The following is a 19,230-nucleotide window of genomic DNA, read 5'->3' as shown; positions in this document are numbered from 1 at the left end:
GGGCAGGGAGCACGGTGAAAGGGGCACAGGGAACACAGGGCTCTGAGCTCCCTCGGGCACTCCTGGGGGAGCTGGGGCCTGGCTGGGCTGCCCCGGCCGCAGCTCGTGTGGAGAAGATGTCAGCCAAGGTTCTGTCTCGTTCTTGTGGCTCAGCCTGGGAGGAAGGGGCTGAGCTCTACCTCTGCCTCTGGGCTCGGCCACGGGGAAGAGGCAGAGGACTCTCGGTGCCTGCCCAGGCTTTGCTCCGCACAGGGGCTGTCAGTCCTCACCCAGTCGCTCACGTCCCCTGCCCAGCCCCATCCCTCACCTCTCTCCGCTGCCTCTCGGCTTTCCTGCGGAGGCTGCACGCCAGGCAAAGCGCGGCGAGCAGCAGGGACAGGGCTAAGAAGGTGCAGCAGCGCAGCCCCAGGGGCCACAGGCTGGCGCTGSCCGTGCCGGTGTGGGGCTGCAGCGGGCGCCGGGCGGGCACCTCCAGCCAGAGCCTGTTCCTGGTGGGACAGCCCTGAGCTCTGAGGGCGCTGGGGAGCAGCGAGGCCACGCAGAGCCCCAGGAGCAGCGAGAGCCCCGGGCGGAGCATGGCCGAGCTGCCCSAGGAGCTGCGCTCTCGGCTGAGCTGAGCCGAGCGGTGCCCSCGGCTCTGTGCCAGGGCAAGGTGGTGGCATCGCTCGTGGTTCCCCTGCACAGTGATGTCACAGGGCTGTTGCCTGGCAGCCCGAGAGCTGGGAATGGCAGGGCCAGSCRGGCCAGAGGGTCTGAGCGTGYGGCTGWCTYGGCCYGCTGCTCTGTCTCACTCTGCCATCACATTTGAAAATGAAAATAGAGATRCCACTTAAACACTAAATAGGAGATGAGTATCCTAATTACGCCCTTGCATATACTTGGGTCTCAATATATATTTATTTTTACTAGAGAACATATAGTTGGCTTACCTCAACAATTCCATAACACTTTGTCCACATCAAGTCAGTTTTGTCAAACCACTTCCATCTCAAATTATTCTTCATGTCCATTTACATTCCATTCAAGAAACCGCTACTTCCACTTTGCAAGATCAATTTGGACCCATCCTTTCACATTCAAGCTTCTCCTACTATTTCTCAGTTKTCCTTCCTGGCTGTCATACTTTCATTACTCCTGATCTTGAGCCTCCTTGTTACACAGCTCCCTGTTCTACATCTGTACAGCTACAGAAACTGTGCAGGGATACACAGTAGGGTGACTCCTGAAGAACATGAAACCAAAATGATTTAAGGACTTGGGGGTGCTGGTGGATGAGAGGCTGGACATGATGTGGCAGTGTGCATTGGCAGCCCAGAAACAAACCCTGTTCTGGGCTGCATCCCAAGTACTGTGGGCAGCAGATGAAGGAAGGGACTCTGCTCCTCTGCCCGGCTCAGCTGTGATCCCACCTGCAGTGCTGCTTCCAGATCTGCTTCCCAGCACAGGCAGGACATGGAGCTGTGGGAGTGAGTCCAGAGGAGGCCACCAAGATGATCTGATGGATGGARCAGCTCTCCTTGAGAAAAGGCTGAGAGAATTTGGATTGTTCAGCTTGGAAAAGAGAAKGCTCAGGGGTGACCTGATTGTGAGCTTCCAGTACCTGAAGGGAGCCCGCAAGAAACATGGAAAGGAACTATCTTCAAAGGCCTGGAATAAGAGGACAAGGGGGAATGGCTTTAAATTGACAGAGTGTAGGTTCAGATGAGATATTAGGAGGACGTTCCTTGCTGTGACGGCAGTGAGGCAACTGGCACAGACTGCCCAGAGATGTTGTGGAATGCCCCATCCCTGGAAGTGTTCAAGGCCAGGCTGGATAGGGCTCTGAGCAACCAGATGTCATGGAAGGTGCTCAAAGCCCCTGACTACACTGCAAAAGCAACTTTGAATCCTAACCAGGCGCACCGAGAACCACAAACACTCACGGGGGTCCCGCCGAGGCCGCTGAGGCGCTCGCAGCTCCCTCCCGCCCGCAGGGGTGACGCTGAGGAGCCCAGAGCCCCGCAGGGAGCGGCCGTGGAGCGATCGGAGCGCGGGGGGCGGACAGAGCCCCACGCTCGGATGTCCGTGTCWCAGCCCCAGCAGCTCAGGGCAGTTTGTTTTCACACCGCTCCCGGTTTTGCAGCGGGGCCCGACCTCGGCAGACTGAGGAGCTCCCGAGCACCGCCTCCTCCCGCCTCCGGGCGCGTGACGTCATCGGTAACGGGACGTGACGTCACCCGGAGAGCCCGCGCGCGGCCGCCTCAGGGCCCTCAGCCCCCTCGGGGCCCTGCGATCCCCGCCGACACTCGGCTAACTGAAGATTTGTAAGGGAATTTTGACAATTTATGCTTCTGCAGCACTTACTACAACACTTCCTATAACACCAATTTCATTCACTAGCCAAAATATATTTTGTAGCAAATAATAACTACTAACAGATCGCTTACTCTTCTTGCCATCATCAAGAGAAGCATCATTTGCTTTCAGGTGGGTGGTGAACATAGGTTATATCTTTTATTAAACATTAATAGGAACTTGCACTGAACTAGCAAGAACCAAACAAAAAAATCATAAACCATAGAATGGTTTCGGTTGGATGGCGTAGTAAAAAACACCTAGTCCAACCCCCCCTGCTGTGGATAGGAACATCTGGAAACTAACTTTTTCACCCTCAGATTTAATTCCATCTCCACCACATCCTAATCTTCCTACATAGGATCTCCCCTAGGAATTCAGAAGGCTCCTTCCTGGATTGCCTAATAGTCACAGAAATCCTTTCTGTGGCTTTTTTCCCRATAAAAATGTGCTTCCACTTTTGTATTATTGATTTCTTTTTTCAAAGACYAGCCTTAAATTTTTTTAACAATGCAAAATATGTCAGGAACAAATGCAAGTCCTTTTCAACGCAAGTTTTTGGCACACAAAACTACGTGGCTTTTGGAGAGCAGCTTTTGTCTTCCACAGTMCCAGGTGCTTCCTATTCTGTTGGAYAAAACTACAAGGAAATAACATGCAGTCCACAAACCCTCAGAAAATCTTTGGCCTCCTTTCACAGATTTTAACCTGAGGTCCAAATCCCAGTTGTGAGTAGCTTTGTTGCCATATTTTCTTTTTGCTTTTTTTAAAAGCCCTTGTTGTTCTTGACAGCACCGAAGTGAACCGAGGAAATTCCTCAAAGTACTTTTTTTTGCTTCTCAGATGGCAGWAGGTACATTTGAGCTAAGACGGATTGATTTGGGGGAGAAGGAGGGTGTTGTGCAACTTCTGGCTGCAGTCTTTCTTCAATGAACTGGTCACCACCAAGGCAGCTTTGATTTGACCTTGWGCATTCACCTCTCTGTCCTGTGTAAGGTTCTATGCACCTTCTGCCTCCCATTTTCCCTTTCTCAGTCCCGCTGTTCCATCTATGGCTAAGAAAGAGGCAGCACAACACATGCCTCTCAGCTACACATATTTTGACTTGACTCAACTGTCAAATCTCCTGGAAGTTGGCAGTAGATTCAAATTACGAAGGTAGGGCTGTCATACTGATAGATAGACAGCTTGATCATAGAGCCCTTCTTTCTTTASGGGGGAAGCTGAAACCTTGTCAGTGTTTTGTCCTATACCATTTTCCAGAACTGGATTTCAAATCCAAATGTCTGTTTTCACTTGGTTTGTGATGCCTTTACTTAACTTGTCCTTTGCTGCCAGTGACAGTTTTCAAACTGGCCAAATATTTCTTAGGCTTTTTTCCTATTTTCTGGTGCTTACTTTTTTGCAGATTTGTGATGCTACTCAAATAAAAAGGTGATATCATTCTATAAATTATTCTTCAGCATCCAGGTTTGAAGTGAAAGTTTTCTTTATTCATTTTACAAAGATTCTAGCTTTGGGGTTTTTTTTGTTCTATTTCTTGTTGATTATTTTAGATTTCTTCTTGTGCTTTGTCTTTTGAATCACACTCTACTGGCTTTACTTCCTAATATGATAAAGAATTTATCTGCTCCTTTAATTTATTCTGGATAAAAGTGGCTATTGAAGTCCTTAGACTTCAAAGAGGTTTTACAAAATATGTTCCAGGCAAGAAATACCCGAACCTTTGGTTTGGAAGGTTTCAGTGCTTTCAGACACCTGTTAAGTATAGAGATGCTGGGAAAAGGCAGTAGAAGAGGAAAAGACTTGCACCCCTTTTCTATCCCTTTCTAATCCAGGCAAGAGGAAACAATCAATCCCTGAAACCCTGAAACAATCAATTCAAGACAATTTTAATGTTTTAATGAAGTATTTATCTGGGAAGTAGCCATGAGGAAAATACATCCCTGTATCAACCATTCCAGTTTCATTTAGGAACTTGGCAACTCACTTCTACAATGAATAGAAAAAGAAGCTGGATGCACCAATAAATACAAACAGGAACTGTTATCTKAATGATTGCATGCAAGAGGAGAATACCAACTGAAGGCTGGAATCAATCCACTCAAACACCACATCATCAATCCCCCTGAAAGACTGGCTGATCTTTGCAGGTAGCATAAATAAGCCTGCAATCTTCTCCAGGCATGCTTGTTGTTTCCTCTCCATATGAAGAGGCCCCTTCTTTGACTTCCAGCCAGTAAAATAATGTTTTTTCCAGATAATGAGCTACTTCAGATGAGGAAAATACTCTAGYATCCTGGACCTGTCTCTTTAGCATTCCACATACTCCCGGCTGCTCAACACCCACACACGATTATTTCCAATGCTCATTCCATTGCAGCTCAGAAAGTTCTAACTTGGTGTGATTGCAATCTGTCAGCCAGCATTTCAGGGGGGGCAAATCATAAGACATGGGACTTTTGAGAAAGGCAACTTCAAATATGCATTCATCTCTTGTTGCCAAAATAACCACAAGCAGTAAATCCCTGCAAGGTTTTGTCTTTATTCCTTGAAAAGTGAGTTAATTGCACACTGGGTACATACTGGCCACTGCAGTAGGTAGAACAGTCATCTCCCAGTGGCAGCTACAGGAAATCAGGAAGCCAAGACTCGCACAAAAGTGGTTTTCAGAGTCTCAGAACATTTTTCTTCATGCCCACAAAGCATGGTGAATGTTTAAATGTGACCATTTAAAAAAACGTATTTTGGCAAAACAGGTCAAGTTGGTGACTAAGTAACTCCTGAAMGAGGCTATCCCTGCAGGTTGAATCACCTCATAATTGTAACAGATTTTGACCTGCGTGGTTGCTTTCTGCAGCTTTTAATGCCTAATGATTTAGTCCAAACCAGAGCTGGTTTATGGCACTCAGGGTATGGTACAATTTCAGCAGGGCAGTCTTCACAACATCTTACTCTTCAAATTCCGTGGTACTGATCCTATTGCAACAGAGAGACTTGAGAATTCCTAAGTTCACTATAATTTAAGAATAATTAGGATCATACTCTTACTGAGGAAATTCTGACCTTCAAGATACAAAATGAGGAAAAAAATATTCATTCTCATCCCTCAGAAAAGCTCATGAGTTCTATCAGTAAATTCACATTTTGGGGAAGTTGAGGTCAGTACAAAAATCAATGCAAGTTTATCTAAGGACAGAATTTGCCTTTTTAAACTACATCTCTTTATACATAACTAAATTCATTACTGTTACCCTTTTTCTGTATTTTGTACCTTCTGTCTTCCAAAAAATGTAACTAACAGAAAAACAAGGTRGCTATTCTGTGACAAAACTATCTTTATTTACCAAGGTAACTTGCTTGTGTTTTTCAAAGGTAAATTTTGGGCCTCTTAAGAAAAGCACATAAGTGGTAGATTTAAATTCCTTTTTAGTGTGGTCTGCTATACMAGTTTTGATTTTGCTATGAGAGTTGCAAGTAGCTGTCTGGCCACCCCCCTGTGCAGCATTTCTATTACTCCACAAAGGGCATACAGAGCACAGAATTGTTCCCTGCTAACACTTGGGATGCTCACTGAAGTGCCCAGTCTCCTCTTCTGGATTGAGGTGATGATCCATCTGTGACACAGATGAGTTTCTGTGGAGAATAAAGGTTGTGGCCTTTATTTCATTAAAAGAAATGAAAATTAATACCCTGCTAACAAAACAGTTATTTTGCAAAGTTGAGCACTTGGACACCAAAATACAGAATAATGAGGACTGCTTCCCTTAGCATGGTATTTTCATGCCAGATTAGACCTTAAAGAAAAGCATCTGTTTAGTTAACTRCAACAAATGCCAGAGCTGATTTCACATGTATTCACATGCTTGATTTTCACTCTGACATGGTTTTGGTTCCTAGGCACTTGTAGTTTCCTCATAGGGAGCTCCAAAATTCACCAAATGAGAATTATGTGAAAAAAAATATCTAACTTCTGGTTGGTTCAGGAATTATGGACCTTCTTTCCACCATCTAACTGCAAGGACACCTTTCAGCTCTTGGCCAACACCAGAGACACTGCTCATCACTGCACATCTGAGGTTCTCTCCCCACTGATGCTGCTCACTCGTTTCTTCATCTAAGGAAAAGGACCAACCTGTTCCTAAATCCTGCAAAACCCAAGGCATCCATCCTGGGGGCAGCTCATGTACCTACTCCGTCTTGGAATGCCCAGGCATTAACCTAAGGTGAAAAGCAGATAGAGCAATGAGGAAGGGAAGCAGCCTCTGCTTGAGGGTTTTGCATTGCACAGAACTGATTTTAACTCTTCATCACCTGCAGCAATCAGAGCCACCCTAAACCAGTCCCTTTGCTATTCATAGTCCTTTTGGTAACCATTCTGTTCACTCACATTCTCCACGGACAAAGTGCCAGTCCCTTTGAGCAGCCATTCAGTCACACACGTTGCTGAATGCACTGGGCAGCGTTTCTGTCTGCATTTACAATGCCCATCTTTGATCCTTCCATCCAAAGTAACTCCAAACCCCATCTGCATCAGTTGTCCTTTCCTTCCTTCCTTGTCCCAAAAATACAAAACAAGAACGGTCTAAGTGCACTGGGCAGGATTTCAGTGCACTGCCAAGGATATTGTGCAGTGTCAAGGAGCTCATGGGATGCAATCCAGGAGCATTTGTCCATGAAAATGCGGCAATCAACCGTTGGATTGGGTGTCTCTGAGGATGGGAGATGAGCAAAGTTTGATGTTGGATTCACTGGAGGCTACAAGCAATATTGTTTAAAACTCAAGTGTTGCATAGCTGAAATACAGAGCTGGAACTGTCCTGAGCAGGGATTACTCATTTGTTAGTGATGAGAGGGATAGAAAATAATGATGACCTTAGGTGACATTCATCTAGACTGGATCCAGAATCCAGACAAAAATACTCTCATTTATAATTTTAAGGACAGGAAACTTCCAAATAGACCTTTCTGCCACTTTGTCTAGCTTCTTATAGGAATGCAGTAACATAGTCCTCTACGTGAAAAGGTCCATTTCTACATTAAGAATGTTACAGTTCTTGAAAGTATTCTAGGAATTAATGRAAGTTACTGTGCCATCAGAAGTACCAGCATTGTTTTTCTAATCACAGCTGCAAAACTGGACTGASGCATTTAACATGATTTAAGACAAATGCAGAGCAAACAAATTACTCTAGTACTTTTAAATATAGATAAATATAACATAAGTTTCTAAGGCCTTTAGAAAACCCTCAGTATTTTGGTTGTTTGCTTTGTTTGCTAAAAAAGTATGTGATGGCACAACTTACTGTTATTTTTGGATACTATCAAAATATGAAAAGAATARAAAGCCAACTTGCTATTAATTGGAAATAATACATTTAATTTTTACACAGAAGGAATGATTGAAAACATACATGGCTCTTCATCTCTTGTTGTCTGATCTTTCTCAGTTTTTAAATAAATCAAACCCTCTTGTGATTTCCACTTGTATTAGAGCTTTAAAGGCCTGGCTTACATTCAACACGAACTCTGCTGGCTGCCAACTTGGAGACAAATTACTTTATAACAGACCTCCATAAGTTGCTAGAAAAATTAGTTCTGTCTCACTTTTAACAGTCCTGGGTTTTAATGTATTATTTTACTTCATTGCCATCACTTTTGCTGGTTACATGACACCTAGTGAAAGTGAAATGTAAAATAATATTTTGAAGTTCAGAGCTGGAACTTCTAGATCCTATTTTCATGTTTACAAGAGATGGGCAAAACCATAATTTGTTTTGTTTACACCAAGGGATATGGATTGCAGGGAATTCTGGCTGCTTTCAAGATATGCCTCTGCTGAAGACACAGAAAGCACGTAGGTTTTTGTTCATATTAATCTGGAGTCATGGAGATTAGATGATGGGATTTTAATAATTACTAATTAGCAATTAAAACTTCCTTTTTTAAGGGAAAAAGATGATTTAGAGCTAATAATTTTATTAACAAAAAAATTCCCATCTAAGATGCATGCTAGGACAGACCCTGAAGTTCTCCAGTTCTTCCCAACCAAGATGCCCCCTCAGCACTCGGTGAGGGGAGAACTTGAGAACAAAACCAGCAACAAAATCATCTGATTAGATAAAATAATCACACATTGAGCATATACAGGATACCCAATACACATTACCATAATACAAAAGAATTATTTCAACCAATAATTAAAATCACTGTGAAGTCTGCCTTTATCTTTCTGTACATTTTGTCTTGCTATGACTTCCAAGTAGAGGCCAGGCTTCCTAACTGGACAAAGTAGCCAGCACATGTACTGTGATGACACAACATAATTTATACCATCTAATTTCAGAAGTCCTCACAATTAGTGAGTTTTTAGTTCTATAATCAGATTTTGCAAATTACTCCTCCAGCAAACATAGTGTCAGGGGCAGAGGCATTGCAGGAGTAGGGAAGTTCTGTTGGAGAGTTTTGTACCAGTGAGTCACCCAGCATATCTGGGCACTCCAGAGGAGCAGAGATCTACCAATTCCACATTGACTTCCAGTGAAGTTATAAAAGCACCAAGCCAAAAAGAAAAGCACTGATAACACAGAAGTGTTGGGTAGAACTCAGCAGGGTTAGAGGATTCAAGAGACAGTGCAGTTTGTGGTTGCCTTTCATTCCCCAACAAATGTGTTTTCCATACAAATTACTACACAAAGTTATGGGAGACTGTCTATGGACCCAGTAGTAAAACAAAGGGAATCTGAAGATGTTCAAATGTTTATGAAGAGTAATTAACATTTAAAACATTTGACGTCTACAAGTATTCCACAGGCATGTCATTGCAAAGCACTCTAGTAAAATCCATCTCCACCAGTATTTGCATATTATGTTTCTTAATACCTTTGGCCATTTTGGCCACTCAACAGCCTCCCATGTGCTAATCCAGCTCTCTAATCCCCTTCACATACTGAGATACACTCACTTGATATAAACACTAGCTTTGATTATTTTTAATCTCTGTTTTCATAGAAGTCTTTGTTTACATCTTAAAAATGAAAAAATATGTCTTTAAAAGAGAAAATTACCTTTTAGGTATTTGTTTCTAAAGTTTGGGTTTTTAAATGCAATGTCRTATTTCCATTTGAGCTCATACTGCAAACCTTTAAAAAATCCCAACACCCCAACATACATCAAACCTTAAGACAAATCAGTAGCCACACTTCAGGGAAGAGTGATCATTTTCTGCTTTCTGTATTCTCCCTGGACCTTTCATAGCTTCACCACCAATACCAACATGGCCAAACAACACACTTTCTAAAATTGTGTTATCTAGATCTGCCTTTTTTATCTTTCCCCTCTTTTTTTTTAATCACTTGCAAAGCTGGAAGACTTTGTATAACTATATTACTGGAAAGGTAATAACAAGAGCAAAAAGTTAAATTTTGACATAATTTCATTTAGGCATGGATGAAAAAAAACCACAACTAGTGCCCAAAATTCCTCTGGGCCTATTTAAACCATTTATTTCCAATGTATGTTAATGAAACACTTCTAAATGATAATATTTCCATAATTTAGTCCTATTACCTTCAAGTATTTAAAGGAGAAATTAATAAAGCATTTATGCAATCTTTTAAAAACCTACAAAAAACTTGTGTACAAAATTTCTTCAATTTGTAGTTACATTATTAACTTCTTTATCAAGACAGGTGTGTTTAACAGACTTCTGTGGAATTAAAAACTTCAAGACCACTTACTCTCAACAATAAACCTCTGCAGAAGTGTTTTTATTATTTATAAATAAATCTGTAATTATGATTTTTGTAGTCAGCTTCAGCACTTCTATTATTTTTAAGAGATGACATGACACAAACCACCCCAGAACCACCATTTCCTTATATGTGTGTTTGCAAGATGTAGCTTTTCAACRGTAGTACAAACCAGTATTTGTTGTGTCAGAAGAGTGATTATTACTCTAAATATTTCAAACATTACCACCACAGTGAAGTGATTTTTCAGAACATTTTAGGTGGATAGGAATCAGAGCAGGCTGCAGTAACTTTGACAGATGTCTCCAGTTTAAAGAGCTGAGACTGAAATAAAGTCCGGATAAAAACAAAGTTCAGTTATTTGAATTTCTGCTTTTTCCTCGCCTGAAACTCTTCAGTTTTATTTTTGACAGACTTTATTAGCATTGATAAGGCAGGATCTATGGCTTTCTTAGCAACCTCTCCTTTCTTTGCCATCTTGTTCTCCAGGCCCTTGTTGGCCTCCTTAAGATCTTGCTCCTTTTCYTCTCTTCGGCGAGCTTTCTCTTCCAGGATCTTTTCTACTGCTTTTGTCTTCTTGAAATTTGGATCTGAAGGATCCAAATTAAACAGGGGAGAAGTAAACATGGCTTGGAATCTTGTGTCAGCAACATTTACCTGAAGGGAGAAAAGAAGCATTCATTTTAGGTAACCTTTTCCCATGACAGCAAAGCTTTTAAGCCAAATAAAGTATGAGCTGCTTCAGAAGTCACAGCCCATGAGATTCCTGGAACTGCTTTAGTCAGAAAATCAAGGAATACACAATTACCTGGAAGTCATCTTCTAGTAATTCTTTCTTTTTCATAAGAAGTTTCTTTTTCTTCTTGCTCAGATTCTGTTGTTCTACAATCTTTTTATAATTAAAATGTTTTCTGCCRTCTTCTTCATCATCCATCATCAGTAGGGCCATTTCAGCCTGTTACAAAATAAGAAAATCCATGYACACAATGAAAGTTTTCTATGAAAAAATCCAGCATCTCATTAATAAAGCCTGTATGAGTCTACATTTATATAAACTAGTTGAAATAGGGGCATCAGGGGAGCACTGTTTCACCCGTAACAACATTCTTTTAATGTTTTGAGGTATAGTATTAATACAAGTTGATTTCCTTCTTATTAGATATAAAATAAATGCAAATACCACATTCAATTTTCAAACACAGTAATAGTCTCATCTGAAAATTGTACACCACAACTTAAAAATAACTAATACTATACAGRACAAGGTTTGAACTGAAATCTTTCATACAATACTGATATTAAAAGCTAAAACTCCAGCATTGCCCAACACACAAACTTCTTTTTGGGTAGTTTTTTTTTTTTTTCGAAAGCTCTCACTATTAAAACTGTATAGTTTTATTCTATTGCCATCCTGTGAAATTTTGCACTCACAAATACATACCAAATATTTGCAGAGTTTATGCAATGCAACATTTTACATCATTTTACCTTCTGTTTTTCAACTTCATCTTCATCTTCTGAGGTACTTTCCATTGATTCTGGCTTCTTCTTTAAACCTAAGTGCAAATACAGGGCATGAACACAYTTATACAAGATTATGCATGAGGGCRTAATTTACYTACAGCTAGAACCTCTAAATACATTTCATTTTCTTGCAGTCAGTATTTAGATGTCAGATATGGAACCAGGCTGCAAAGAAAAACCAAGTAGACTTWAAGCAATAAAAATCCACTAAATACTCATTCAGTTTAAGGAGGCAGCAGCATCCAAATGGTATAAACAAGTCAAAACCATAGTTTTACTCTATTTTTCATAGAGCAGTAGAGAGAAGTATCACAACGGTGCAGGCAAACACATAACATCACACCACTCTTGGGTGTTTTATAGGAGGAATTAAAATATGATTGACTCTGCTCAGACTGAGTATTGCTCTGAGGAAGCTCCCCCACTCCCTCAGCATCAACACAGTGCTGATTAGAAAGACATAATAAACAGTGACAGCATAAGACATTAGTCAAACATCACTTCTGATGAAAACAGACCTGTTTAWAAATCCCACAAAATCAAGTTACTCTCTTTGGAATGCCTGTAGCTCTWGATCAAGAAGATGCAGGAAAAGCAGAAGGTTTCCTGACCTGAACCACACACTCTGACCTTTGAGCTTGGAATTACATTCCCAGGCATTTTACAGCAGTCCACTGGGGGTACTCTTAAGGAAGATATTTGACTTCGTTTTGTTAAACCAGGTTTGTACTCAGACTAGAAATACAGACATGCCAGACACATGTCAACTTATATCACTAAGGATACTCTGGAACAGGATATATTTCTTGAAGAAGATCTTTTTCTGCTTTGACTATTCCCTTGACTATTTCTACATGGATTCCAAACTGGAAATGGATTTCCAGAAGAAACAAACAACCACCACCAAAAAATAAACTATCCAGATGTGCAACGTCATCAGCTCAAAACCGAAACTATTGATTAAGTAATTAAAAAAAATGTGCAGGAAAATCACACTCAGAAATAATATTATTATCTAAACTACACATTTTAAGTTAATGTGAAGAAGGGAGAAATCAATGTTTTCTGTAAGACTCCAACAACTATGGAATCTTTTCTATCTTACAGATGTGGCTAAACCACAGAAAAGAAAATAAGGCAGAGAGATACAACTGCAGACAATTATATGAGAAGTTAGATCAGTACATTTCTTTGTCTTTCCAACATCCCCCAAAGAAAAATCCCTCATATCCCATTCCCTAATTTTTCACTATATGGGGAATCACTGAAGTGATCCTTCTGCCTTCTAAGTTTTCTGTGGCTGCAGTTGGGGCAGAACCAGGAGTTGGTATCAAACTGAACTCTTCTCAATGAAAATAAATAAATTAATGAAACCTTTATTTCTTACTTTGACACTATGCAGGTAGTAAAATCAGCTCAAGACCTAAAATACTCTTAGGACCCAAAAGTTTGTATCATACTGAAAATGGTTCTGTTTCAAAATTCACAAACGCATCATTTTCTGTATTTTAACACACTTCTGCCACAGTCCCACTTCCCACACACATTCCAGAAGCCCCACCACACACACACTCCTTGCACACTTATGCCAAACTGATTCCAAACCCTCAGATTCTTCCTAGCACCTCATCCCCACTGCCATCTTTCAATCAGATTTGTCCTACCTATAACTGCAGATACCTCAGTGTTACAGAACTAATCAGTAACTGCAACCACACATTATAAAAAGCMTCTAGTTTTTGCTGTAATCCCTGCTGAAGCTGCCATTCAGCTCTTTCTCAGCTCAAAAATTTTGTTTGCAGCATTCAATTTGCACATCAACAACTTTCCAGTGCTGACAGTAAAAGCTAATCATAACTTGAGAATTCAGACACAGAAACTGACCCCAAATCAGAAATTCCTCTCACAAGACCTCTTATCTCCCTTAGTCAGAAACTTGAGTCAGCCTCAAAAGCTTTGTAAAGACACAGAGTAAATGAATCTTTTAATCTACTTTATCTTCCAAATACAGGTTCCACAACTATGCTCAGATTTGTTGTTAAGCTCTTATGTCTTTGCACTCATACTGCTCCCTTCCAACTTTGCAAAGCCATCCCTTCCTACACATATCATAAATTAGATCATGAGAGGGCATCTAATGCTTTGCAACTAATAGGAATTATGATAATGTGTGAAGACCTTTCCCTCAAAGGCTCAACAGAAACTACATTTAATAATCTAAGGTGCTCTGAAACTGTTCAGTGATCTCCAAAAGCAGGACCTTGCTCTCATGTCAATAAGCAATTACTTCAGCTATTAATTTTTCAACAGTTTAGGCTACAAGAGTCATTCTGTCTCTCTTTTCTGTSGTCCCACAGAAGCTGATGCAAAAACAGTGAAACTGGCCAAGCCAAATTCAAGTTTTACAAGGCTTTTTGAAACAATATGGGCATTAATGTAAAATAGAAGTGACAAATTATTCTTTTCTTGACAATATGAAAATAGAGTCAAGCTTCTAGAATGCAACATCAAGGCTCATATAGCTGCAGCATCTGACATTTTAACCCATGGTATTATTAAAAAGCCATATGAAAACTCCATGCATAGCAAGTCCTATATCATGAATCCCACACAGACAGCTTTTGGGCACAGCAGGCACAAAGAATTTGTTCTACCTTGCCTCTCCTATGGTGAAGCATCCACAGCGTGAAAATCACTGCCTGYTTTACAAACAGTTATCAAGAATAAAGACATACCTGAGGAACATACGCTTGAGTAGACTTGCCATAATTTTCACAGCACTTAAGAGTTCTTACACCCTTGGACTAACAGCTCCTTGCACTCTTGCTTCCCTTCAAYTGCCTCAGCTTAACAGAAACCAAGCTACACAAGACCCATGCATGTTACAGCCAAAATGAATCCAGCACTACTGCATCCTCAGTTTCTGCACTGGTCCACATGAGTCTGAAAATAAACTCTGTCATATGCTTTTTCAGCATAATCTAAAATRATTTGACAGTCAGTTTAAGGGAGAAATTTCAAATCTTTCAGGGGAATTTTGGAAGGCTTGAGAAAAATGATGGTCATTTAAGTTGCCTGTACCCTAAATACAAAGYTGGCAGAATTACAGCCAAGTTCAAAGATGATTGTAACCCATTTTCCCTCACTGGATAAATTGTGCTTGAAAGCAACCCCAACTGTGAGACAGAGGCTGTTATGGGTAAACTTGGTGAAAGCCAAAGTTGTGCTGTGTAATTACCATGAAAATGTAAACTGGCTTGCAGCCAACCACCATACTCTCCCTTTTAGACCTTCTCCAGGGCTAACCACATTCCTGTTTTCTCCTGTATCACAGTAATTATCAGTAATCTTGAAGACAAAAGCTTCACTTTCTTAACCTTTATGTGTATTTTACTATCCTCAAAGACTCCACAAACATTGAAGTCTACTCTCCCTATTATGGACAAAGTTTAAGAATGTGCAGATAAGCTCATTCTCTGCTGAACCCCTCTATGACATGAAGAACTTCTCACATAAGGCAGAAGAAAACATTTTTTCAGAGATTCCACAGAGAATATCATACATCATTGGAGAGTACCTAGGTAATCTTACTGTTAAAGAAAAATTAAACAATTTAATGAAAGGAATGGTATCTTTACAATGAGTTATTCCAACCTATACACAAGCCACCATGAAAGCATGGCAGAGAACAGCACAGCATGACACTTTGGATTGTGGTGCTTTTTTTCTAAAACATGGACAGGCCTCACCCTATTGTTCTGTATTTCAGACTATTTAGACACATATATAAGCACAAAATCATCCAGATTTTGGGTTTTAATTATTTTTTAATCTATTTTTTAAAATAGATTTTAAACAATCAGGAGAGAAGCCCGTGCTGGCAGGCATCAAATCAAAAGTAAAGTACCATTTTAAAATGGAACTTGGATGTGCACTGCTATGGTCAAAAAACCTCCAACTAACCAGATGGGCAATATTAGTAAACCTCTTGCTATCTTCTTTCTGTTTGTTTTTTCTGCTTTGTTTCTTGTTTGCTTCTTGTTTTTATGTCATTTTTCTTCTTTTAACTTAGAGTAGTATGAGCCACCCTTAGGATCTGGCTCTCAAAAGTATGGAATGTCAGAAACCTACCCCTTTTTAAATTGATTTTACTCAGCAAAATCACACTCAAAATAAATTTGCTGTTACCATGGCAAAAGCTAATTTAAACATCAGAACAAAAAGCTTGTAAAAAAGATATCCTAAAAATCTAAACCGGGCAGGTTATTTTCTAATACTATTAGAAATACTACATTTCACTATTCAGGTTTCTAAGCAGCCTAGAGTACACCAGTAAAAATGTGTATCAGACTGATTTCTTTTGAAAGACAACTTTGTTCATGATGCAAAAACATTTGCTGTTGTTATAATTGACCCAAGCTTCAAAGGGAACTATATATATATCTTCCTATATAAAAATAAAAAGACTTCAAAAGCAACGGAGTTCTTTTCTCTGGAATACTTAGGAGAGTGGCTTGTTTTTAACAGCCATCCCCAGAAACTGGACAGCTAACAGTCTCTGGTGAAAGCCAAGGGAATATTCCCTACCATTGCACATATCACAGTAGGTGTAATTTTAAAGGAACAGCAATTTCAGACAAATGRCACCTACTGCATTTAATTCTGAACATTCTGTCCCTGACTTTCCTCCATCCTGATTTTGTTTTGAAAGCTCAGTATTTAATGAAAGGGCACATTTACTCCAGAAGTCACCTGTCTTGACTGACCTGTTTTCTCGAATTCTTCAGCAAAATATGGGTCATTGAGATCAACATCAGGTGGAAGTTCATCTTCACTCTCTTCTCTCTCAGCAGTAGCCTTAACAAAGCACGAACATTATTTCAATCAACATACAATTACTACTTAAGTTTCCCTGGAATTAAATGTTCTGTTAGTAGCTATGAAGATGAAAACTCAAATACTGTATGTGGAACATCATAAAAACTAGAGTATACTAAAAATTGATAGTAAAGACAAATCAACAATTTAAACCCTCTTTCACACATTTGAAGTTTTTTATTAGATATATCCCCAGCTATGATGGGCCAGACAACTGTGCCAACAAATTACATGATCACAGCACTGCTACGTCCTTACTTTATGTTGCACAAAAGCTCTGCTTGGGGACAAACCTGAGTAAAGAACTTCATGTTGTGGTGCAGGTCTCAGAAAGAGAGTATGGATTTAAAAGAACAAATTTCCTTACTGGTAGCTCTGTGTCATACACCTTGCTCCCTGACTTCATTCATAAGACTAGACAAGAATATTATGCCAGACAAAGTTGCTCTGCTACCTAACAGTGCTACTTACTCATTTGGAGCACTCAGGAGATTAAAGAAGTTACTCATCAAGTGCTACTTAAAATTGACTGACATACACAGAGCAACTCATGGTGTAGTGTTTGCTCTTAGAAATGTAGTTCTGATGTGAATTATATTCAGAGTAATTTAAGAGTTTAGAGAACCTAGATTCTGCATGCCACATGCTTTTTTTTTCCCCCTCTTGCAATTTGAAATTTGAATATTTCTTTGTAGCTATTAATTCTTTGCCATTATTGCTTTGGGAAACAAGTCTGTATTATTTTAGCCCTAACATTCCCAAAACAACAATTATTATTGTCATAACAACTTTGAACTGATATGCACACATGAGCAAAAAGACCCATTCTAATGCATTAAAAATGCAAATTAAAGCCAACTCTTATTATGACTAATTTATCTTTAAAGTAGCACAAGTAGATAAAAGATTTTTTGTGTAAGCATATCCTGAATATCAGCAATATCCTGTAGGTTTGATGAAGTAGGTTTGATGAAGTACTCTCAGTACTTCCACAGGAGTGACAACTGCACATTCTAACCTTAAAATAACTCTGGCAGCTGTGCAACTTTTTATTTCATTTATCTGAAACAAACAGTAACAAGAATTAAGAAAACAAACAACAACTCCCCCTCAAATGGCCAATATAAACATTACCTTTCTCTTTTTCTTAAGAATTCTTTTTTCTTTCTTCTTCTCCAGATATTTTTGCCATGGAGTCAGGTTATCCTTTCCTTCCAACTTGTTTTTGACCATTTCTTCAGCAGTTTCTTTGAGGCCTAGAAAAAAAAAGCCATGGTAAATTTTAAAAAATGTGATGACTGAATTTTTTTTTAATCAACTGTTTTCTCCTTTGTAAAAGAACAATCTAGGTTTACTTCAACAAGTCTGTGAAAACAACATAAATATTGCTTAAAAACCCATCCTTATAAAGAAGATCACTTTACAGGATGAGTTTTTCCAAATAAAACATTCCTTCAGTAAAAACTGTTCAAGAGTCAGAAGAAGAGCTTGCTATGTGGTATCTGATTCCCACCACTCCTGCTGTTCCTCAGAGATATCTCTTCTCCAGACATTCTGCAGTCTACAGATGGCAGAGTGAGGAACACAATAAAACCAACATACACAGAGTCCTTATGTTTAATGGAACACACTATCATTAGTTGACATTCTGAATTCGTTAAGTTGCTAAAACTTTGCCTCTGTGACAATACTCAGACAATGCTGCAGGATCTCTGCTGACCACTGTACTTTTCATTCTAGAAAAGCAGACTTTGTTGAAGTGCAACATGTCTGGCTCTAAATAATYCTGGCCTAGCAGGATCAGACAGTTAAATCTGGATATGTTAATTAGGTTTACATTAAATTTTGTAATTTAGCATAGACCCTCACTCTTTCAATGCCCAGCACTTGGAGCTGCATATACAGACAAGTGTTCTAACCTTTAATTTAAGCTTTTTGTAAATAGAACAGAATGCTGTTTTCTACAATATGCATCATTACAGTAGTCAGTGGTGTAAGAACATCACCTTAAAAAGAAATCCATTAAATGACYGGAGCATTGCCATTTTACATGAAGAATATTTAAATCCAGAATAAGCACTTCATTTAAAAGCAATCTTCTAATTTTGGTAAAAAGTCCTATATGCACAGGAATATTTTCCAAAATTCATCACACCACTTYGATGTTATGAGGATGAATACTGATTTCAGATGCAGCTTATACTTTTGGCCCCTTCTTCATGAGATGGGCACTTGCAAAAACGAAATTTCATGACCTAAGGAGATTAATGCACCCAGGCACAATTCAGTGGCAGAAACAGAATCCATTTCCCTGGTAGGAGGTAATAGCCTGGGYAATGAAGTATTTCTTCTACCTGCAATTCCTTGCTTCATTCACTACACAYTCTCTTTCCAACTTCTGAAAAAATCAGTCAGGTACCCTATAGGTAACATTGTCTCCTATGAAACAACTGAAATAGCTTGGGAGTTTGTAGGAACCAGGTTTCTGCTTCGCCCTCCAAATCTGGTATTTCTTGTCTCTTCTCCAATCCTACTTCCAGTGGTCTCTCTTCAGCATTCCCTTCTGCCACCCAAGTTCAGCCCTGACCTGACCATATTTTACTCTCCCAAGCCTCATTCCAGTTTCATTGCTTACAAATCACACTCAGGCCTCTCCAGATATCCTAGACTAGATCCCATTCCTTCTTCCAGATTTCTCAGTTGCTAGGTCCCTGTTCCTCATCATTCCTTCCAGCTCTCCTCA

The 19,230-nt window shown here is 39.8% G+C and overlaps 1 protein-coding gene across 1 annotated transcript in view; it reads right to left on the bottom strand.

Moving 5' to 3' along the window:
• Positions 1 to 9,363: 9,363 nt before the first annotated feature.
• Positions 9,364 to 19,230, bottom strand: part of ESF1 (ESF1 nucleolar pre-rRNA processing protein homolog) — a 30,232-nt gene continuing 20,365 nt past the window's right edge. Inside the window, exons 10-14 of the mRNA XM_057369014.1 lie at positions 17,622 to 17,743; positions 16,376 to 16,466; positions 11,574 to 11,641; positions 10,894 to 11,040; positions 9,364 to 10,742 (exon numbers count right to left, since the gene is read on the bottom strand). Coding sequence (XP_057224997.1) covers positions 10,443 to 10,742; positions 10,894 to 11,040; positions 11,574 to 11,641; positions 16,376 to 16,466; positions 17,622 to 17,743 — 728 coding nt within the window. The 3' untranslated portion in view covers positions 9,364 to 10,442. The remainder of the gene's footprint in view (positions 10,743 to 10,893; positions 11,041 to 11,573; positions 11,642 to 16,375; positions 16,467 to 17,621; positions 17,744 to 19,230) is intronic.

The sequence above is a fragment of the Malurus melanocephalus genome, unplaced genomic scaffold (assembly GCF_030028575.1).
Source record: "Malurus melanocephalus ecotype Western Australia unplaced genomic scaffold, MMel_1.1 scaffold_101, whole genome shotgun sequence".
Lineage (NCBI taxonomy): Eukaryota > Metazoa > Chordata > Aves > Passeriformes > Maluridae > Malurus > Malurus melanocephalus.
The sequence above is the reverse complement of the archived record's forward strand: the minus strand, read 5'-3'. Positions and strand labels throughout refer to the sequence as shown.